General features: G+C 46.2%; 1 protein-coding gene across 50 annotated transcripts in view; it reads right to left on the reverse strand.

Moving 5' to 3' along the window:
- SORBS1 (sorbin and SH3 domain containing 1) overlaps window positions 1-24,089 on the reverse strand; it is a 192,319-nt gene that overhangs the window by 90,127 nt on the left and 78,103 nt on the right. For 45 of the 50 annotated variants that reach the window (XM_083615433.1, XM_083615434.1, XM_083615429.1 and 42 more), the window contains exons 2-5: window positions 22,102-22,157; window positions 14,357-14,428; window positions 9,483-9,578; window positions 3,730-3,852 (exon numbers count right to left, since the gene is read on the reverse strand). In XM_083615433.1, coding sequence (XP_083471559.1) covers window positions 3,730-3,852; window positions 9,483-9,578; window positions 14,357-14,428; window positions 22,102-22,111 — 301 coding nt within the window. In that variant the 5' untranslated portion in view covers window positions 22,112-22,157. The remainder of the gene's footprint in view (window positions 1-3,729; window positions 3,853-9,482; window positions 9,579-14,356; window positions 14,429-22,101; window positions 22,158-24,089) is intronic. The other 5 variants (XM_083615386.1, XM_083615425.1, XM_083615428.1 and 2 more) reach the window with 1 other exon arrangement.

Raw genomic sequence — 24,089 nt, forward strand, 5'->3', positions numbered from 1 at the left:
GTAATTGTTCCCTCCTCCCACCACGAGACAGTGGATGCTTTCTGGCAGCATCCTCTGTGCGAAAAAATAAGAAAGCAGTTCAAATTATCCACCGGCAAACCTGAGCATGAGTTGCATGCTCGGAAGAACATCTCCACCAGTGTTCAGTGCAGCGGGGCTTACTCTGAAGTAAGAGAGCAGGGGATCTCCGCTGAAATATACTCGGAGTCGAGAGTGGATTTCATGCTCTTTATTCAGCTCATAGTGGTGAGGAGGAATGGAAGTTCCCCCAGAATGTCTGCTTTATCTACATTATTTATACAATGGGCCCCATGTGATTGGCTAATTCCGGGATTCTCCTGTAGGCCAATCAGGTTGCGGATTCACTTCCACCTGGAGCTGGATTGGGTGGCTCCTGTGGACCAATCAGACTGCTGCATTCTGGATCCTATTGTTCTAGGACCAATCAGACTGCTGCCTTTTGGATCCTATTCAACTCAGTACATAACATCCGCCTTAGTAGTGTTTAACATACTCAGGTTTGCCCATGGACTGAACCGGGGAAACTTTGCTTCTTTTCTCAGCCAAGCACAATATTCCTCAGCTTCCTGCTCTCTGCCACTTGCTCCAAGAAGCTGAAATTCCTCTCCTTCATTGAAAGATTTTGAGCAGGGGCCATCTGTCATGGATGCTTTAAAGCTAAGATTCTTGCACTGCACGGTGGTTGGGTGACACTAGCTGCAATCCATATCTATTCTGTTGTTCTTGGGAAATACTGCATTTTTACGTATTTCCCCCCCAAGCCGGCTTTGATCTGAATTGAGAAAAAGGAACGAAGTGGCTTTATTTGAAGCTGGCAATGTGTTCAGAGCCCAGTTCTGGTGAAAAGTAACCAAGAGAAACCTTTAAAAAGAAAAAAGAGGAAAACAGCAATAAGAACTATACAGTGGCGTTTGTGCTAATGTTCCATCCTTTTTCTCCTTCTTTTAACTGGATCCTCTGCGGTAGTTGAAAGTGTTTGCGCACCTGCACTTTCCCCCTTGTTCCTGCGCATGTTGCCAAATAAATAATCACAACCATCCCAAGCCTATTTAAGGGATTAAATATGCTGCTTAAATAAGCATTGCCTGTGACATTTCAGGCAAGCAATGTTTGTACTTCTTTCATCATGCCGGGTGCTGCCCATACCCACATCAGGAATCATAGCTAAAAGCATCGTCCGGGATATTATTTGTGAGAAATATAGTAAAGGTACAGGGACCCCTAACCAATAGGTCCAGTCGTGATCGACTCTGGGGTTGCAGTGCTCATCTCACTTTACTGGCCGAGGGAGCTGGCGTACAGCTTCCAGGTCATGTGGCCAGCATGACTAAGCCGCTTCTGGCGAACCAGAGCAGCGCACGGAAACGCTGTTTACCTTCCTGCCGGAGCGGTGCCTATTTATCTACTTGCACTTTGATATGCATTCGAACTGCTATGTTGGCAGGAGCTGGGACCGAGCAACGGGAGCTCACTCCGTCGCGGGGATTTGAACCGCCGACCTTCTGATCAGCAAGGCCTAGGCTCTGTGGTTTAACCCACAGCGCCACCCACGTCCCTGTGAGAAATATAGCCTGGTATTTTTTCTGATGGACAAACTTCTCCATGGCCTGGGGTTGTTGTTGGTTTTTTCAACTGAAGTCCCGCATGGAATGCATCATGTCTCTTTCCATTCAAGTCACAGCCCCGGTACCACATTTGAACAATTATGACACATAAAAAAGAGTAGCATGCCTGAACTACAAGAATCATATAAACTGTCATAGTTATTTAACTGTTCCAACTGTTTAGATGAAGTAGGTGGTTGGGCAGTAAATACATACAGCTATTAAAAACCTGAAGACGTAAGATTGAGGATGAAGCGTGTTTGAAGCTCAGGGGTAGAACATAATAACTGTATCAGGATGATTAATTCATAATGTGGGCATCTGAGTTGCACCAGACTCTTTCCTCAAGCTGGATGTAATTAAAAAGGAGGAATAGATGTTCCCAAGTGAGAGCATAGTGTTTTGTGCTGTCTGCAGTTTCTTCCAAGCTTTAAGGGACAGTACAGATATTTCTTGCTGACTAATTAAAAACTGTGCCTCCTTAAACATTCAAGACCTTTCTGTACAGCCTTTTTGTCTGGACAGCTCTTCAATGCTGTTTTCATGTTGTTGTTGTTTAGTCGTTTAGTCGTGTCCGACTCTTCGTGACCCCCTGGACCAGAGCACGCCAGGCACTCCTGTCTTCCACTGCCTCCCGCAGTTTGGTCAAACTCACGTTTGTAGCTTCGAGAACACTGTCCAACCATCTCGTCCTCTGTCGTCCCCTTCTCCTTGTGCCCTCCATCTTTCCCAACATCAGGGTCTTTTCCAGGGAGTCTTCTCTTCTCATGAGGTGGCCAAAGTATTGGAGTCTCAGCTTCAGGATCTGTCCTTCCAGTGAGCACTCGGGGCTGATTTCCTTCATAATGGATAGATCTTACCCTTCATAAATTTGACTCGTTCCCTGTTGAAGCCATCTAAGGCAATGGCCATCTCTATATCTTGCAGGGTAAGCAAACATTCCATAAATTCATTATACTGTACATTGGTTTAAAAAGTGCTTCGGTTCCTCCTCTGTACCTGCTGCAAATTCCATCTCAAGAACAATCCTGTCCTCTCAGGGTCAGTTACTTATTTGAGCATTGTTTATTGCCTTTGCTTGTTTACTACGATTACGGATCTGCTATTTAAAGGGAGGCAGAGCTTTAATGACAACAGAGTCAACTTGGGAATACTGCCTATGACAAAATGCCACTGCGGTGAGAGAGCAGAGCCATCTGGGGGCAGAAGATGCTTTGCCCCCGTAAAGGAGCATCACAACGAAAAAACATCCATTTCAAGCTTAGAACTGAACAAAAAATTAACTTCATTCCGAAACACTGTGTTTTGAAAATGCAAAATTACAGAATTCAAAAATTCACATAGCTGAGATCTGAAACAGCACATTCTGAATTTCTAAAAGGGGGATTTTGTGCTACTGCTTAAGTTCCGATGCAGACAGATGCACGATGTCACTGAACTATGTGATGTGTCACTGACATTTTTGCTATTTTTCAGTCACATTCCACAACTAGGATTCGGTTTTCAGCTGGATAAAAAGTTGCTCATTGCAATTTGTATTTTAAAAAACCTGAATTTCAAAAGCCAAACACAGCCCACATTTCAAGCATGTAAATTAAATTTTTTGTTTAAAAATGGAGTTAGTTTTGAAATACTTTTTTTTAAAGGCTAGAGGTCTTTAAACTCAAGTAAGGTAAAGGTAAAGGGACCCCTGACCATTAGGTTCAGTCATGACCGACTCTGGGGTTGCGGCGCTCATCTCGCTTTATTGGCCGAGGGAGCCGGCGTACAGCTTCCGGGTCATGTGGCCAGCATGACTAAGCCGCTTCTGGCGAACCAGAGCAGCGCGCGGAAACGCCTTTTATCTTCCCGCCGGAGCAGTACTTATTTATCTACTTGCACTTTGATGTGCTTTCAAACTGCTAGGTTGGCAGGAGCAGGGACCGAGCAACAGGAGCTCACCCCGTCGCAGGGATTCGAACCGCCGACCTTCTGATCGGCAAGTCCTAGGCTCTTTGGTTTAACCCACAGTGCCACCTGCGTCCCTCAAGTGGCAGCAGCTTAAACAACAAGCACTTCGACTTTCTATCTAGTCTATGGCTATTATCTCGCACTTTGGACTTACTTTCAGATTGGTGGATGTCTTGTGAATGACCTGTAGGACTGACGCTCCGATTCTCCTCATAGGTTGGAGATGCCCAGAGGGTCACAGCCCCCTTTCCAGTACAGACTTTGGCAGGATCCAGCTCTACAGGGGCAAACAAAACAAAACAAAACATTAAGAAGATGAGTTGGAACATAAAAGAATCTTAAATCATGCTGTCTGCACAGAATGCTTCCTGCTTGCTTCACTTTAGCACCTGAGCAAATTGATCTAGTCATAATTGTTATGTACTGAAGTTCTCACCCTGGGCCAGCAGGGGGATACTGTAGATAGTTATGCAAATAAGGGATCGAAAGTGACGTTCAGTGATTGGATAGTTTTAGAAAAGTGTTACAGTTACATTGTACTGGAGCTCTATATAAGCAGGCTGACTGAACCCTTCAGTTCAGTTCTGTTCTGGCCTGTGAATAAACAAGAGCTGTTTGAAGAATCGCTGTGTCGTCTGACATGTCCACCCACAACTTAACAATAATAGTGTGGATGGAAATTAGCTTTCGATTCCAGCTTTAAAAATATATACGCTAAAGTAAGTTTTTCTGCAGAGAGATGAATCAAATTTCCAAATCAAGACCATGATCTAAAAAAAGGAAGAAAATACATAATGTATAGAAATTAGATACCATGGCTGCATTTTCAGATATATCACTAGTATCAGCCAGCCAGGATTATATTTCTGCCCCATCCTCTGTTGACTATAGTTGTACTTCACCTAAGAAGCCTATTGCAGCAGCCAGAACAACTTCTTCACTATAATAAACTTAAGGCACACAAACTGATTCATATAAGACTGTCTAGCTTCTGGATATGTGAGATTTCACACTAAGCAACTAAATGGGATTCCAGAGAATCTCTCACTTCTAAAGCTACTTTCTGGGTTGGAAGAGGCACTAACTGCAGAAGTTTCAGTGCCCCTCAGGCTGCCAGTCTTTCCTTCACAGCTTGCTTCTGCTCCCCTGACCAAATATCCCCAACTGCTTCCCATCTGCGGATGTGAGAAGGCAGAAATTTCCATTCCAACCAGTATTTGCCACAATCAGCACTGTTTCCATTCTACTGCAGTTCAGTTTCTGCCAAACACTATACAGTGGTACCTCGGTTTACATACGCTTCAGGTTACAGACTCCGCTAACCCAGAAATAGTACTCAAATTGGAAGCGTAACACTCAAAACGGAGCCCGTTTGGCTTCTGAAAAAAAGTTCACAAACTGGAACACTTACAGTGTTTGGGTTCCAAGTTGTTTGAGTACCAAGGCGTTTGAGAACCAAGGTACCACTGTAAGCATAACTAGCATCAGGGAACAGGCATTTCTGGTGACTGAGGGGTGGCAAGGCCTGGGAGACACCTGAGAAACTTGTGTTCCCGGTCTTACTCCTCCATTATTTCTCAGTGGGTATGTCTGCTGTTCATTGTGGCATATAATCCAGCCAGACCTTATTTCAGAGTGCAAAAGCCAACCCTATACAGTGGTACCTCAGGTTACATACGCTTCAGGTTACATTCGCTTCAGGTTACAGACTCCGCTAACCCAGAAACAGTGCTTCAGGTTAAGAACTTTGCTTCAGGATGGGTACAGAAATCGTGCTCCGACGGCGCGGCAGCAGCGGGAGGCCCCATTAGCTAAAGTGGTGCTTCAGGATAAGTACAGTTTCAGGTTAAGAACGGACCTCCGGAACAAATTAAGTACTTAACCCGAGGTACCACTGTAATATCCATTACGCTGTCCATTCTTTAACATAAGTCACATGACTTACTTAAGTATCTGCGTAACTTTCAAAGCATTTGTTCATTTCAATGTAAAGGACATGTCAAAACTACGTAAAAATAGTAATTAATTATGCATTGTTTGCAGACTTAAACAACAACAACTATGTATTCCTTTGGCTGATTTCCACAAACATGTGAACTGCAGCAATTTCTGCTTCCTTTTCCATTTTTGTCAGAATTCTCCAACATCCCATTCTCTTCTTTCACCTGCCACCATTAGTCCTGGTGTAATCTTACCCTCCAGAGTAAACCTACACAGTCCAAACTACTTCAGAATCTTAATTTGTTGGCAGGGTCTCGCCAGAGTGGTGCATGCTCTGGTTATCTCCCGCTTGGACTACTGCAATGTGCTCTACGTGGGGCTACCTTTGAAGGTGACCCGGAAACTGCAATTAATCCAGAATGCAGCAGCTAGACTGGTGACTGGGAGTGGCTGCTGGGACCACATAACAGCAGTCCTGAGAGATCTGCATTGGCTCCCAGTACGTTTCCAAGCACAATTCAAAGTGTTGGTGCTGACCTTTAAAGCCTTAAACGGCCTTGGCCCAGTATACCTGAAGGAGCGTCTCCACCCCCATCGTTCAGCCCGGACACTGAGATCCAGCGCTGAGGGCCTTCTGGCGGTTCCCTCATTGCGAGAAGTGAGGTTATAGGGAACCAGACAGAGGGCCTTCTCAGTAGTGGCGCCCACCCTGTGGAACACCCTCCCTTCAGATGTCAAGGAAATAAGCAGCTATCCTATCTTTAAAAGACATCTGAAGGCAGCCCTGTTTAAGGAACTTTTTAATATTTAATGCTGTACTGTTTTTAACATTTGATTGGGAGCCGCCCAGAGTGGCTGGGGAGACTCAGCCAGATGGGCGGGGTATAAATAATAATAATAATAATAATAATAATAATAATAATAATAATGGTTTGCCACCATCAGAACGTCCTTCCAGGAGGCTTAATGAAATGTTGGTATGCAGAACAGATACTTTAACAGTATCTGGCTAATAATAATAATAATAATAATTTATTATTTACACCCCACCCATCTGGCTGGGTTTCCCCAGCCACTCTGGGAGGCTTCCAGCAGAATTATAATATTTGCAATGCAATCTTATGCATGTTTACTCAGAAGTAAGAATCACTGCATTTGGTGGCGCTTCCTCTCTTATGTATGTTCTGCAGGCTTAAAAATGGAACGTGATCCAGTTGGATGGTCGAAGTTCAAGCAGTCCAAATCCCACTTTATAACAAGGCAAAACAGCCCCCATGGACTCCATTATCCAAACACACAAAATAAGAATTTGCATATTGCTTTCCCACCACTGTGAGGCGGGCCAACGCACCTCCCATTACACAAGAGAGATGAGCCCACTGTTCCCACTGCCTTCCTGTACATTCCTGCAGCTCTCCCATGGCACAAGTGCTAAACTTCTGTGGCAGGGAGACTGCTGTGCTTAAACAGAACCCTGATCTTTCAAGTTCAGGTCCCAACAGGTGGGAGGCAACAGGATTTACAGTGGTACCTTGGTTTACAAACTTAATCCGTTCCAGAAGTCTGTTCTTAAACCAAAGTGTTCTTAAACCAAGGTGTGCTTTCCTATAGCAGCAGGGGACTCAATTTACAAATGGAACACACTCGACAGGAAGCGGAACATGTTCTTATTCCAAGGCAAAGTTCACAAACCAAAACACCTACTTCCGGGTCTGCAGCGCTCTTAATCCAAGTTGTTCATAAACTAAGCTGTTCTTAAACCAAGGTACCACTGTAATTATTTATGATTTTGCACCTATACTCATAAATCAACGCATACAATTTAGAGGCAATTTTGTGCTTATGGGCCCATGCTCAAAGCCTTTTAGCTTTGTCTGACACCTTTAGTGTAAGCAAATATACTATTTTATCAAATGACGGCTGTCATTTATTCATATTGTACGTAAACAGTTTTTTGAAGAGCTGCTCCAAGTCATCTCTCCCAGTCAGCCTGCAGCCAGCCTGCCCAAAATGGATACCAGTCTTCCTTCTCCCTTCTTCTTCCCAGAACACCTTGCTCAAAATCTCTCCTTCCTTGTCACCTCACACCCAGTTACCTTGGCAACCTTCCCAACCCCCAATCTTTGTTCACGCCTCAGGGAAAGGAGAGAGGACAGTTCTCTTGCATTGCCAATGACTCTCAATGGCCCTGTATTGATTCTTAATGGCCAAGTCATTTTGCACAGGCTAGCCCAGGAATTCCACTACAGCTCCTATTCTCCCTTCATATGCCAAATAATCAAAATCCTACTATTTATTTAGAGTTGCCATATGTCTTCTTTTTCCAGGACATGCCCACTTTTTCATGGATATGTGAAATAAGAGTCGTCATAGTGATCCATCGTTAAAAGTAAGCTAAAGGTAAAGGAATCCCTGATGGTTAAATCCAGCCGCGGACAACTCTGGGTTTGCAGCACTCATCTCACTTTACTGGCCGAGGGAGCCGGCGTACAGCTTCCGGGTCATGTGGCCTGCATGACTAAGCCGCTTCTGGTGAACCAGAGCAGTGCACAGAAACGCCGTTTACCTTACCGCCAGAGCGGTACCTATTTATCTACTTGCATTTTGATGTGCTTTCGAACTGCTAGGTTGGCAGGAGCAGGGACTGAGCAAAGGGAGCTCATCCCATTGCGGGGTTTTGAACCGCCAACCTTCTGATAGGCAAGCCCTAGGCTCTGTGGTTTAGACCACAGCGCCACCCGCATCCCTCTATAGTTAAAACTAGAAGTTGGCAAATATGTCCCTCTCTTTTTTTGCTCTTCAAAACATGGCAAACCTAATTTATTAATTTCTAGGGTTTCGGAGGGTCCCCCTCCTAAATGTTTAACAATATACAGTGGAACCTCGGTTTTTTAACGTAATCTGTTACGGACGTCCAATCGACTTACAAAACGTTCACAAACCAAGGATCAAAGGGCTGCCAGCAAGTTCAATGGGGGCTGGGAATGAAAAACATGCCTCGGAAGCCGTTTGACTTTCAAGGCGCGTTTGAAAATGGAAGCATTCAATTCTGGGTTTACGGCGTTCAGCTTCCGAAATGTTCAGCGGCCGAGGCGTTCAAAAACCGAAGTTTGACTGTATAAAGGTAAAGGTAAAGGGACCCCTGACCATTAGGTCCAGTCGTGACCGACTCTGGGGTTGCGGCGCTCATCTCGCTCTATAGGCCGAGGGAGCCGGTGTTTGTCCACAGACAGCTTCCAGGTCATGTGGCCAGCATGACTAAGCCGCTTCTGGCTAACCAGAGCAGCGCACTGAAATGCCATTTACCTTCCCGCCCGAGTGGTACCTATTTATCTACTTGCACTTTGACGTGCTTTCGAACTGCTAGGTTGGCAGGAGCCGGGACCAAGCAACGGGAGCTCACCCCGTCACGGGGATTCGAACTGCCGACCTTTCGATCAAGAAACCCTAGGCTCAGTGGTTTAGACCACAGCGCCACCTGCGTCCCTGTATAAGCAAGCACAATTGACTGTATAAGCAAGCACAATTTTGAATTAACTGGTGAAAGAAAAGAGGAAGAAGTTGAGATCCCAAAGCAAAATAAATAAATAAATACATGTGTGCGCTGAAGTGGGAATGAGCAAAAGGGGGTGACCTGGCCGTGGTCTGCTTGTGCCCTTTCCCCTTTCAAAATTCACCAGACACTCACTACTGAAGCAAGTGGAGGCCTCCCTCCTCCATGGAAAATTATCTTCAGAATGGCTCTCTGGTGAACTCTGCTGGCATATTTGTTATTCTGGTCTAATTTTATAGAGCACTGATGAAATGTGTGGCCCGGCATAGCAGTGGGGGCGGGGGGGAGGATGCGGCCAAAAAACTATTCTAGCAACCAGGAGGCAAAGCAAAAGACCTGGGAAGAATATATGGAAAGAGGACCAAAAATTAAAAAAATAAAAGAGAGAGAGAGGGGGAGAGAGAGAATTATACCTGTCGGCAACACTAGACCAGGAGAACTTTTCACTTTCTTCACAGGAATTATTTTAACAGCAGAAACAGAGCGTGAACATAAAGGGACATCATTCGCTGCAAACATAAAAGTACAGAAGATGGTGCGTCCAAGTCAGGGAAAAACAAAAGGGGGAGGGCATGTGGGGAAACATGACACAAAGTATTCAAACAATGTCAGAAAACTTGATAATTAAAACATTAGGCTGTCATACGCATCTCTCTCCCCAACACAGACAAAGAAGGCTTCAATTTCCAGGCAGTCTGGAACAGGAGGCTTGTAGTGCTTCTCTGACCTCACCACAAAGGAGACTAGAGAAATGAGGGTAACTTTTCCCTCTTTCTTATCTCCCTGAGATATGCTCCTGCTGGTGCGAGAATGCCCAGGTTTAAGACTGGTTACCAGTCCCAATATGCAGGGCCTGATTTAGGTTTGATGAGGCCCTAAGCTACTGAAGGTAATGGGGCCCTTTATATGTCCAGCTGTCCTTTGTCAACAACCAATTGTTGCTGTTTTCTTGTGTTGAATATATGCTATATGGTAATTTATGGACCTAAAGGTAAAGGGACCCCTGACCATTAGGTCCAGTCATGACCGACTCTGGGGTTGCGGCGCTCATCTCACTTTATTGGCCGAGGGAGCCGGCATACAGCTTCCGGGTCATGTGGCCAGCATGACTAAGCCACTTCTGGCTAACCAGAGCAGTGCACGGAAACGCCGTTTATCTTCCTGCCGGAGTGGTACCTATTTCTCTACTTGCACTTTGATGTGCTTTCAAACTGCTAGGTTGGCAGGAGCAGGGACCGAGCAACGGGAGCTCACCCCGTTGTGGGGATTCAAACCGCCGACCTTCTGATCGGCAAGTCCTAGGCTCTGTGGTTTAACCCACAGCGCCGCCCGCGTCCCTTACTGAAGGTAATGGGGCCCTTTATATGTCCAGCTGCCCTTTGTTCACAACCAATTGCCGCTGTTTTTTGTGTTGAATATATGCCATATGGTAATTTATGGACCTAAAAGGTATCTAAAGCCATTTGCACATAACAAATAGGAGCCTACACAACACAAAACACTGTTGCTGTATGTAGCTTTTATTTTATTTGTTTTTTATCTTATATTTTGGAAATGCACATCCAGTTTTTTTCCTTTAAATTTTCTTGGGGCCCTAAGCTATAGCTTGTTTAGCTTATACGTAAATTCGGCACTGCCAGTATGTTATTGTTACAGTGTGTGTATGTGCACCTGATTCTGGCGGATGTCCTTTTCTCTGAAATATACCCACATCTTACAGAAAGGGGAAGGGATTTTTCTTCATTTTGTTTAACTGCTCCACATACATGCTCCACCACCAACCTTAAACCCTCCCTCCGCAATGTTCACTATAAACTATAAAGATGCAGACCAATCGCCTTTCTCCCCCTGCCTGCCTGCCTTCCTTTTCCAATCCTCTCTTCCTTAACCGACACCGTAACATTCCTCGCCTCTCAGCAGCAGACTACATTTATGAACTCGGAGTCTGCTGAATTTCTGTCTTCGACGCCTTTCCCCCCAACCCCAGAGGGGAACTGGGGGCTGCCCACATTAAACAACTGAAAAATCCAGGATCCCAGAACAGCTGCAATTTGACAGCAGTGTGTCAACTGCCCCCGTCCACCCTAAAATAAGATACAGCTGCAAAAGGGAGCAGCTATGCCTTTGGCATTAAGTGTGAACCCAGAGGTTTGCTGTCCTGAGATGAGCTGCTATAGGGCCTTCCTATCTCAGTCCCCTCAACTTTCTGCAAGTCTGGAGTGAAACGTTCACTAGACAGCAGCAAGCTCTGCTCACCCTCAGCCATATTATTGACAATGCAGCATCACTGTCTGAAACAATTACTGCTTGCTTGCTTGCCAACATGCATTGCACAGAAGAAAGCATCTTCAATCTGGGTTATAAACTGCTTGAAAGGTTAAAGGTAAAGGTAAAGGGACCCCTGACCATTAGGTCCAGTCGTGGCCGACTCTGGGGTTGCGGCGTTCATCTCGCTTTATTGGCCGAGGGAGCCAGCGTACAGCTTCCGGGTCATGTGGCCAGCATGACTAAGCTGCTTCTGGCGAACCAGAGCAGCACACGGAAACGCCGTTTACCTTCCCGCCAGAGTGGTACCTATTTATCTACTTGCATTTTGACGTGCTTTCGAACTGCTAGGTTGGCAGGAGCTGGGACCGAGCAACGGGAGCTCACCCCGACGCGGGGATTCGAACCACCGATCTTCTGATCGGCAAGTCCTAGGCTCTGTGGTTTAACCCACAGCGCCACCCGATTGGGTCAAACTAGTCCTGAAATGAGCAACTGATTGTCACTGCAGTTCATTGTCCTGTACCGCTGGCCCAAAGGAGGGCTCTTAGGAGTTGGGTTCACAGGTATCAACAGCGCCAGAGTGATCTGTTCTAGTGCTTTTATTAAAGAAGGGTGTAGACTTACAGCAAAGCAGCCTGTTGAGTCTCCTAGCTTTGCTGGACGGACACTGCACCCAAACATACATTCTATATATACACAAAGCAGCATATATTATTTTATCTAGGACTCCCCATCACTTAAGGGATGCGGGTGGCGCTGTGGGTTAAACCACAGAGCCTAGGACTTGCTGATCAGAAGGTCAGCAGTTCGAATCCCCACGGCGGGGTGAGCTCCCGTTGCTCGGTCCCTGCTCCTGCCAACCTAGCACTTCGAAAGCACGTCAAAGTGCAAGTAGATAAATAGGTACCGCTCCGGTGGGAAGGTAAACGGTGTTTCCGTGCGCTGCTCTGGTTCACCAGAAGCGGCTTAGTCATGCTGGCCACATGACCCGGAAGCTGTACGCCGGCTCCCTCGGCCAGTAAAGCGAGATGAGCGCCGCAACCCCAGAGTCGGCCACGACTGGACCTAGTGGTCAGGGGTCCCTTTACCTTTACCTTTTACAGGCATGGGACGAGGGACTGAGACTGCAGCAAATCCTGAATTTTGAATAGGGCCCTGATGCGGAATGGATTGAGGCATCTCCGGATCAGCCAGAAGGGCTCTGGATAACATCCAGAGCTCAAAGCACTCTCTGAGAAAGCCAGACTTAGCCCTCCTCCAGGATGCTGCAAAACAAAACAGCACCTCTTCCTCTGCAACTGAGGGGGGAGGATTTTCAATATGCAGGGTTTGCGCTGGCAATTTATTAGCATCCTTGGCACTTTAAGCATGCAGAAGAAGAAGAGTTTGGATTTGATATCCCGCTTTATCACTACCTGAAGGAGTCTCAAAGCGGCTAACATTCTCCTTTCCCTTCCTCCCCCACAACAAACACTCTGTGAGGTGAGTGGGGCTGAGAGACTTCAAGAAGTGTGACTGGCCCAAGGTCACCCAGCAGCTGCATGTGGAGGAGCGGAGACGCGAACCCGGTTCACCAGATTACGTGACTACCGCTCTTAACCACTACACCACACTGCCTCTCAGTGTGCAGCCAGGAAGGACAGGCTGTGAAGCTGCAGGGAAGCCTGAAGAGATGCATCTGTTCACAAGCACCTTGGACAACTTCTCTTAACTCCATGGGGGACTATTCCTCTTCCCTTTGGGTTTTTCTGAGTAGCCTTCCTTCTACAGAAACAGGCCAACTGCTGCATCAGGCAGACTGCTCCTCTACAGTGGTACCTCAGGTTAAGAACTCAATTCGTTCTGGAGGTCCATTCTTCACCTGAAACTGTTCTTAACTTGAGGGACCACTTTAGCTAATGGGGCTTCCCACTGCCACCGCCACACGATTTCTGTTCTCATCCTGAGGTAAAGTTCTTAACCCAAGGTACTACTTCCGGGTTAGCGGAGTCTGTAACCCGAGGTACCACTGTACATTAATACTCTAACTTTTTTTTTACTGATTTGGGGAAATTTATTGCTCAACCCTCTCCTTGAAATTTATTCACATATACATGGATTTCACAAAAGTAATATCGCAAAGAAAACCCGGCAACCGTCTCCTCCAGCAGGGAAACTCAGAGAGTCGGCTTTTCCATCTTCCACAACTAACATTTGTGTTTTTAATGGTTTGTTTGCTATTTTTATTGCCGTTGCTTTGAGATGCTTGTGTAGAAGATGGTTAATATACTAATGCTACTAATAATAATGTTTTGTATTCCTATTCAACATAAGGTAATATTTAGTTCCTTCACATCTGAAGGGAGGGTGTTCCACAGGGCGGGCGCCACTACCGAGAAGGCCCTCTGCCTGGTTCCCTGTAACCTCACTTCTCGCAATGAGGGAACTGCCAGAAGGCCCTCGGCGCTGGACCTCAATGTCTGGGCTGAACAATGGGGGTGGAGACGCTCCTTCAGGTATACAGGACCGAGGCCTGTATACCTGACCGAGACCGAGGTAAAGGTAAAGGTAAAGTACCCCTGGACAGTTAAGTCCAGTCAAAGGCGACTACAGGGATGCAGTACTCATCTCGCTTTCAGGCCGAGGGAGCCGGTGTTTGTCCACAGACAGCTTTCCGGGTCATGTGGCCAGCATGACTAAGCCACTTCTGGTGCAATGGAACACCATGACAAGTGCCAGGGCGCATGGAAACACCATTTCCCTTCCCCACGCAGCGGTGCCTATTTATCTTCTAGCACTGGTGTGCTTTTGAACTGCTAGGTTGGCAGGAGCTGGGACAGAGCAACGGGAGCTCACCCCGTCATGGGGATTCGAACTGCCGACCTTCTGATCAGCAAGCCCAAGCAGCTCAGTGGTTTAGATCACAGCGCCACCCGCGTCCCCTTGATTTTTATTGCCGTTGCCTTGAGATGCTTGTGTAGAAGGTGGTTCATATACTAATGCTACTACTAATAATATTTTGTATTGTTATTCAACATACCTCTGTCTTGTCCATTACTGCCCAGTACCAGGCCATTCACAACAGTGCTTCCAACTTCAACTTCTTTGCATTCTGAAAGAAGAGCAGAAATGATCAGTACAACATTCTCATGCTGAATCCACAAGGACAGGACAATGTCCGAGGTGCCCACTGTATACAGAAGATGCAAGAGCAAGGAACAGGAAACAGAATTGGAGCATGATGTCCCGTGCAATGAGTACCCTAGTTCAGGGAAGGGGACACTCAAGAAAAATGCAATTTGTCTGCCCTGTGGGTTAAACCACGGTCGGCGGTTCAAATCCCCACGACGGGGTGAGCTCCCGTTGCTCGGTCCCTGCTCCTGCCAACCTAGCAGTTCGAAAGAACATCAAAGTGCAAGTAGATAAATAGGTACCACTCCGGCAGGAAGGTAAACGACGTTTCCGTGCACTGCTCTGGTTCGCCAGAAGCGGCTTAGTCATGCTGGCCACATGACCCGGAAGCTGTACGCCGGCTCCCTCGGCCAATAAAGCAAGAAGAGCGCCGCAACCCCAGAGTCGGTCACGACTGGACCTAATGGTCAGGAGTCCCTTTAAGTAAAGGTAAAGGTATCCCTGCCCGTACGGGCCAGTCGTGTTCGACTCTAGGGTTGCATGTTCATCTCGCTCTAGAGGCCGTGAGCCGGCGCCGTCCGAAGACACTTCCGGGTCACGTGGCCAGCGTGACGAAGCTGCAGCTGGCGAGCCAGCACCAGCGCAGCACACGGAAACGCCGTTTACCTTCCCGCTATAAAGCGGTCCCTATTTATCTACTTGCACTTAAGAGTGCTTTCGAACTGCTAGGTGGGCAGGAGCTGGGACCGAACGACGGGAGCTCACCCCGCCGCGGGGATTGCTCCCGTCGTTCGGTCCCAGCTCCTGCCCACCTAGCAGTTCGAAAGCACTCTTAAGTGCAAGTAGATACCTTTACCTAATATTGGAACATACCATAAAATCACTTAATCGGTCGTTTCCAAAAGATCATACTCATTGCTCACATTCATTCAATCTCTCCCGCTCAGAGTTTCCAGCAGCTTCTCCCTTCTTTTCCCGAGAGGCGCTGTGCCGTTAATTACTAAAGGTTGATAATGGGACAGGTAAAGCACAGCCTTTCTCACCTACGACCACCCTAGCCAGCGAAACTCTGAACCTGTTGAACAGCTGCCTCCCACACAGCCGTTAAAAGACAGAGCATTGTGAAAGCAAAGGGGGCACAGCTATTTTTAACGCTGTGCTGTGGGATGCATGCCTCTCTCCAGAAAAGGACTCTATCATTCCAGGTTGAGTCAGCAAAGGAAGTACATTAAGGAGGAGGGGACTAACTGAAGCAGGGCAGTGGTGACTGACTGTCTGGTGAGTTCAGTTCAGGGTTCTTGTGTTAATGCAAAACCCTTTTGGCAGCAACAACAGAAGTGTACAGGTGAAACTCGGAAAATTAGAATATCATGGAAAAGTTCATTTATTTCAGTAATTCAACTTAAAAGGTGAAACTAATATATGAGATAGAGTCATGACATGCAAAGCGAGATATCTCAAGCCTTTATTTGTTATAATTGTGATGATCATGGCGTACAGCTGATGAAAACCTCAAATTAACCATCTCAGAAAATTAGAATATTAAATGAAATCAGCAAAACAAGGACTGCAAATAGAGCAATATTGGACCTCTGAGAAGTAGAATCATGCATATGTACTCAGTACTTGGCTTGGGCCCCTTTTGCATCAATTACTGCCTCAATGTGGCGTGGCATGGATGCTATCAGCCTGAGATTGTTAATTTGGGGTTTTCATCAGCTGTATGCCATGATCATCACAATTATAACAAATAAAGGCTTGACATACCTCACTTTGCATGTCATGAGTATATCTCATATATTAGTTTCACCTTTTAAGTGGAATTACTGAAATAAATGAACTTTTCCACGATATTCTAATTTTCTGAGTTTCACCTGTAAGTGTGTTTTGTGTTTGTGTGTGTCTGTGTGTGTGTGTGTGTGTGTGTGTGTGTGTGAGAGAGAGAGAGAGAGAGAGAGAGAGAGAGAGAGAGCGAGCGCTTGGGCAGAAGAGTACTATCCTTACTGGTGAGCCAGAACAAACAAAATAGAGAAAGAAGGAATAAGAGAAGAATATTTTTTTTGCATTCTCCAATGACTCTTGCAATAATCCCTGCCTTCTCTGAGGGCTGCCTTGTTCTCCCTTCCACACACAGTCTTCTAGAGCCGGTCTAAACAGCCCCTTAACTTTTCCCCAAAGCCAAATTCTCGTGAAACCAATTCTGGAGTAAATGCTCAGATGAGGTTTCTTTTTCTTCCTTATTACTGTCTAGGTACCTCCACTCCAGCAGCTGTAAGGAGGAACGGGATATCTTTGTGGAGAAGCTGCTCTTGATGCACAAATCCCGATATACTCCCAAACGTCAGCAGAATGTCTTGACACCTTTACAAGTTCACCGCAAGTGTATGGGGAGGTTTTCCTTTTGCACCCCCCTCCAGCAAAAGGGAGGATCTCGTTTTGATTTAGCCAAGATTAATCAAGATTCAGGCAAGCTTCATCAGGACCATGGAGAGCATTCAGAGCTACAGTAGTTCTTCACACACCCAAGTGTCAGTAACGGAGGAATGTTGTCTCAGCAAAGAGCCGCAGTTATCTGAAACCTTATTAAAGTCCAGCTAGCCTGTTCTTTAGTTGGCCCCATCTCCAAAGAGAAGTCGTCTGCCCTCTTTTAATTCTTCCCTCCTATTGAAAATGAATTTCAATAGGGACAAATGTAAGGTTATGCAGTTAGGCAGGAAGAACCAGATGCACAAATATTAGCTGGGCTTACTAGCAGCACATGTTGTTAATGGAAAAAATCTGAGGGCTCCCTTGGACAAAAAACAAAGACACCAACCAGGATAACTTGGAGCAAAACAGCAGCCTGTAGGCTTGACCTTTATTGGTCTATTGCAACAGGGTGCTCCCCTCACCCGCAGGAGAGAGGAGGGACCCAGAAAAATGGTGTGCAAGACTTTTGAAATTGCCACCCTGTAGATCAAGACCACCCCCAGAAACATCATACATACATCAGAGAAGGGGTGTAACCTAAGACCACCCCTCAGATACATCAAACCTACATCACAGAAAAGGTGGTCTAAAACAGAAATTTTAATATTGTTTTTCTCCTGTTGTTGTTTATCTCCTGTCTGGCAGGTTACTTGATTGGATTTCCTGGGTAGCCTGGTCAGTCTTTTGTAATGATAAATACTTAGTTCCTGGGCCAGGTCACAGGCTCACACCCTATTCAAACACAGACATACCCTTAAGACAGGATTTGTGAAGGAAAAGACAATGGGGAGGGTTTTCCAGTTTGACCTTGCAGAGAAAACATTTGCTCAGTTTAGGAATCAAAATGGTTCCAGGTTGGCCTTCCTGTGCTGATCTATGCATGTGCTTGGTTGGTACACTTATGAACATTACCATATATCTAAGACCATAAAATTCCTATCGCAATGTGAACAGGATCTAGGGGTCTTGGTGAACCACAAGCTTAATATGAGTCAACAGTGTGATGCAGCAACAAAAAAAGCTAATGCTATTCTAAACTGAATCAACAGAAGTATGGTGTCCAGATCAAGGGAAGTAATAGTCCCAGCACTATTCTGCCTTGGTCTGACCACACCTGGAATGCTGTGTCCAGTTCTGGGCTCCACAATTTAAGAAGGATGCTGACAAGCTGGAACGTTTGCAGAGGAGGGCAACCAAGATGATCAAGGGTCTGGAAACTAAGCCTGATGAGGAACGCTTGAAGGAGCTGGGTATGTTTAGCCTGGAAAAGAGGAGACTGAGAGGAGATATGATAGCCACCATTTTCTCCTGCTCTGGAGGGTAGGAACCAATGGCTATAAGCTACAAGAAAGGAGATTCCAATTAAACATTCGGGAAAAACTTTCCGACAGTAAGAGCTGTTCGGCAGTGGAACAGATTCCCACGAGAGGTGGTGGACTCTCCTTCCTTGGAGGTTTTTAAGCAGAGGTTGGATGGCCACCTGTCAGGGATGCTTTAGCTGAGATTCCTGCATTGCCGGGGGTTGGACTAGATGGCTCTTGGGTCCCATCCAGCTCTACAATTCTATGGTTCTGTAACTGCTGCTTCAAACAGGCTGGGAAGGTGTAATCTCTTCTGCAAACTTATCCTCAGAGTCCAAGGATGGTAGAAGAATCATGCCCTCTGGCTAGGAGAGCATGGGAGGTGAAACATTGCTAATAACCATCTATTTTTTGAGACACATTCCTGAGAAGCTAATAGGTAGTGCATTCATGAGCATTGTGTATGCCTCGAAGAAGAAGAAGAAATCTCTCTGGAGTTGCATGTCCTCCAAACATCAGGGAGGTTGTGAAAATTAATTACACTGGCACCAGGTGATGAGAGTACATGAATGGGAGGACATAAGAAGGGCTCAGCTGGTTCAAGCCCCAAACCTGGCACTCTGTTCTCAGGGTGGCCAGCTAAATTCCATGGAAAACCCACAAGCATATTCCCACCAATTGCGGTTCCCACCAATTGTTTTTTTTCCTCCTTCTTTTTATTCAAAATTAAAACAAAACATATTATCCAGAAACATATCATCCTTATTCCCCCCCATTTTTCCTCCCTCCCCCCACAGAACCCACCCACCCCCACCCCCCGACTTCCCTCAGTTCCAGTCTTTGATTTCTCTAGAAATGCTGTTTTCTGCAAGTTACACAGTTGTATAGATCCTCAAGCTATTTCGCTGATTATTATCAATAAAAAGTTTGTGAATGTTTATTCAAAACCAGCCAAGGAGTCCAGTTCGCTTTGTTGCGTCTTCAAATATTTTGTAAAGGGTTCCCATTCATCTTTAAAGTCACAGTTATCCTTGTCCCATAGCTTGTATGTCAGTTTTGCCAGTTCTACATGATCCATCAATTTTTCTTGCCATGATTCTTTAGTTGGGGTTTCTTCAGTCTTCCATCCTTGTGCTATTAAAATTCTCACAGCCGTATGATTGCTTTTTAAATTACAGGCCGTTCTTGGCACTGCCGGAAGCAGGATGGACTTACACGCGTCCCACTGATGCACAGTCTAAACGGGGAGTTGCCTGAAGTGTGTTTTGGACCATCACATGTTATCTAGAAACATATCATCTTTATTTTCCCCCTTTTTTCCTCCCTCCCCTCCCTCCCCCCACAGAACCCACCCACCCCCCGACTTCCCTCAGTTCCAGTCTTTGATTTCTCTAAAAATGCTGTTTTCTGCATGTTACACAACTGTATAGAACCTCAAACTATTTAAGTAATAATTATCAATAAAAAGTTTGTGAATGTTTATTCAAAACCAGCCAAGGAGTCCAGTTCACTTTGTTGCGTCTTCAAATACTTTGTAAAGAACTTCCTGACAGTAAGAGCTGTTTGACAGTGGAATTTGCTGCCAAGGAGTGTGGTGGAGTCTCCTTCTTTGGAGGTCTTTAAGCAGAGGCTTGACAACCATATGTCAGGAGTGCTCTGATGGTGTTTCCTGCTTGGCAGGGGGTTGGACTCGATGGCCCTTGTGGTCTCTTCCAACTCTATGATTCTATGATTCTAAAGGGTTCCCATTCATCTTTAAAGTCACAGTTATCCTTGTCCCGTAGCTTGTATGTCAGTTTTGCCAGTTCTGCATAGTCCATCAATTTTCTTGCCATGAGTCTTTAGCTGGGGTTTCTTCAGTCTTCCATCCTTGTGCTATTAAAACTCTCGCGGCCGTTGTCGCATACATGAAGATGTTTTTCAGCTTTTGGGGCAGATCTTTCCCTACAATCCCTAACTGGTTCCCACCAATTGTTAATCAGTGGGCAAATGAGAACACCGTTGAGTTGAAAAGATTACCAGGGAGCTTAAATCGTTGTGAGCTTACATCACAACAAACAGTTTAAGGCTTCTACCTTTAACACATTTCCGTTAGCGGCTGAAAAATCTGCACAAAGGGACACAAAGAGTTAACTCAGCAAAAACAAAACAAAAAAAAAAAAAACCACCATAGTGTAATTTGAGCAGACTGGCTAATATTGCTCTTTCCCCGCCACTGAAGGAAAATGAGAAAGCCGTTTCTACTTTTCTTCTCCCTGATCTGGTGAGTTCAATCATAGACTGCGCTGAGACTTCAGACTTGCAGCAGCAGCCTCCGACCTCTAGCCGAGGACTGTTCTGGGACCTCAAAATCAAGCTTGGCTAATAAATTAGATGCTTTGGAGATCAAGGGCACAACCTGCATTTTGCCCGTGAGTATAAACAGCAGCTTAAAGGAGAACCCACACTCACAGTTTATGCCCACTTCTTGCAGAAGATAAGTATATGAGTTAAAACATTTGCATGCTTAGGGAAATGTCTTATTTGACATCTGAGGCAGACGTGCCAGACTTGTTGTTGATCTTCTGGGCCATTTTGGAATTCTAGGTCAGCTGCGTTCCAAGCAGAAAAATTGTCAACATCTAGTCAACATCAGGTTCCTTGCCCTCAATCTAGCTACTCCGTAAGGATGCTGTTCCTGCAAGCTAGGGGTGCAGGTACCGGTCCAATGTGATACCTGAAGTTACTCCTAGAATGCTGGGACGGTTCTCTGCATTGCTTCCGGCAGAATACATTATGGTTAACAGACGTCCCTGTTTCCTGAGGACAGTCCCCGGATTTACAAATCTGTCCCTGGACAAAATCCGTCCCCGGATTTCATTTAATGTCCCTGGATTTATATTTTAAGTGTTGTAGATTTATTAGTAGGGAATGACTGTTGTGTGATTGGTTCAACAACACAAGATACATCATATGGGAAGAAGAAGAAGCATTTGGATTTGATATCCCGCCTTTCACTCCCCTTCAGGAGTCTCAAAGCGGCTAATATTCTCCTTTCCCTTCCTCCCCCACAACAAACACTCTATGAGGTGAGTGGGGCTGAGAGACTTCAAAGAAGTGTGACTGGCCCAAGGTCACCCAGCAGCTGCATGTGGAGGAGCGGAGACACGAACCCTTCCCCAGATTACGAGACTACCGCTCTTAACCACTACACCACACTGGCTCTCATATGGGGACTTCCAGCAAGCCAAAATGGCAGGCGCCACGGCAGCGAGCAGCTCTTGAAGCCAGCCAGAGCCAACTGCGCTACCAGGATGGCTCCCGGCTGCTGAGACTGCCGCTGCCACTGCCGAGGGGGAACCGGGGACGCCCGGTGCGTCAACTGGGGGAACGGCTGACACACACACACACACACACACACCCATGACCCAAATCGAGCCGGGAGCAAGAGCACCCGGCCGACTGCCCAGCGGCGCTCTGGGGCCAGTAAAAACCCCAGAGCTGACGCAGGAAGAAGGAGGAGAGGAGAAGGAGAAGGAAGAGAGAGAAAGAAGGAGGAGAAAAAAGAGGGAGCCCCGACCTTGCTGTGCCACCGCTGCCGCTAGGGAGGAGAGCACCGGGATGGCAAGGACACGTGGCTGAGCCCAGGCCCAACCCGAGTCTACCCCACGGCAGCTAGCGCTCCAAGAGAGCAGGCCGGTGCCCAGAGAAAGACCGCACGACAGAGGAGACCACAGAAGATAAGATATTACTTCTTTATTTATTTATTTTTTAAATTCAGTAACTTTTTTTCTCTTTTTAAAAAAGGGTCCCCAGATTCTTTGAAAAAAATCTGGTAACCTTAGAATACGTCATTCACAAGAGAGCAAGAGGCGGAAGAAAAAAACAGGCAGAGCCAACTTACCAGAAGTCATCGTGCCAGAGGATCTCGGCTTCTCCACATGCGAATTCGGATCCTCTCTGTGAAATGAAAGACAGGAAGGGTCACAAGGGTATGTCAGTAGCCTGGATAGCTCAGTTGGTTAGAGCATGGTGCTGATCATGCCAAGGTTGCAGGTTTGATCCCTGCTTGGGACAGATGCATTTTCCTAAATTGCAGGGGGCTGGACTAGATGATCCACAGGATCCCTTCCAATTCTACAGTTCCATGATTCTATGCCCACAACAACTAATATAACAATTTTGCCTTTCTACAGTAGGCTAGCTTCTATAGCAAGAGACACAAAGAGAGGCTTGGAGGACCTTATTCAGCCCCAACTCCTGTTCTATAGTGCTAAAAAACAGTTTCAATATAAAAAAAAGTAAAGGTGAAGGACCCTTGGATGGTTAAGTCCAGTCAAAGGTAAACATGGGATTGCAGCGCTCATCTCACTTTCAGGCCGAGGAAGCCGGCGTTTGTCCACAGACAGCTTTCCGGGTCATGTGGCCAACAGGACTAAGCTGTTTCTGGTGCAACACAACACTGTGATGGAAACCAGAGTGCATGGAAACGCCGTTTACCTTCTCGCCTCAGTGGTACCTATTTATCTCCTAGCACTGACGTGCTTTCAAACTGCTAGGTTGGCAGGAGCTGGGACAGAGCAACGGGAGCTCATCCCATCGCGGGGATTCAAACCGCCGACCTTCCCATCAGCAAGCCCAAGAGGCTCAGTGGCTTAGACCACAGCGCCACTTGCATGTTTCCCACAGTAATGGTGTCATGTTACATGTGCAAGAGCTAAAAACGATGTTCCCACTGAAACTACCCTTCCCCCACTTTCTCCCACTCCATTTTCATAGCCGTGAGGGGAAGAGGGACCCATCAAACTCTGCAGCCAGAGACAACCACAGTTTTAAGGCTTAGCAAGAAAACACACATCCCAGGTGCATATCTGTCATGGGGCTGGCTGCCTTACTCTTTTCTTACATCTGGAGAACTCAAGAACATACAAGTGGGAACCCTACTGACGAGAGCCAAGGTGAAATCATGTTCTGGGGGATGCGGCAACCACAAATGGTCTGGCCCAACAAGGATTTGACTTTTCAGAATTTGTTAACACTTATCTCAAAACTGCTCTAGGTATTCTGGTTCGGGATTCCACACACACACACACAAAAACTCAACAGGAACCCGGTCTCTACTGCTGCAAGTCTGGTGTCTCCTATATTGTTGTTTTAAATGTTGTGTTTTTAATATCAATGTTGTGTTGCAATTGATGTAAGCTGCCCTGAGACTTTAGGGCGAAGCCCTGCATGTTTGCTGCTCAGAAATGGAGCTACCTGCAGGCTGCTGGTGATGCTCCGGGTTCAAGCCCTTGTGTGGGCTGACCCATGGTGTTGTGCACTGTGGGAAACACTTTGGTTTCTTAATGCCTGCCCAGTTGTGTCTTGCCTGTATGCTGCATAAGGTCTTATTGTAGGATCATTCTGCTGCCGTGATGTGTTGGCTCTTTTTGCACATTAATTTTTACGCATGAAACATGGTGAGTGGCAGCAGAGATGCCATGCATGCCAACATTTGAGGGCTCATCCAGACTTCCATTTGTGAAACATTTCTAAGCATGTGTTCCAGACACAGGCCAGGCTTTCCACAGATTGCTGTTTGCTCCAATTCAGTGGTAAAACACTGGTTTTCCCAGGGAAAGGGCTACGATAAAAAGAAAGAAAGAAAGAAAGAAAGAAAGAAAGAAAGAAAGAAAGAAAGAAATGCTCAGATGCAAATCTTTAAAGCCGAGACATGTGCCTGGAAGTGCAGAGCAAAAGGAAGTCTGGATGCACCCTATGAATGGCTACATTCTCTGTTGCTTGAAGAAAAGCTAAGGTTAATATTTGGGCTCAAAAGGGAACTCAGAGGGCATACATTTTACAAATGTCCTCCATTTACTTCCCCCACCCTCTTTACCATCTGTTAGT

The sequence above is a fragment of the Podarcis filfolensis genome, assembly GCF_964270895.1.
Source record: "Podarcis filfolensis genome assembly, chromosome: 5".
Lineage (NCBI taxonomy): Eukaryota > Metazoa > Chordata > Lepidosauria > Squamata > Lacertidae > Podarcis > Podarcis filfolensis.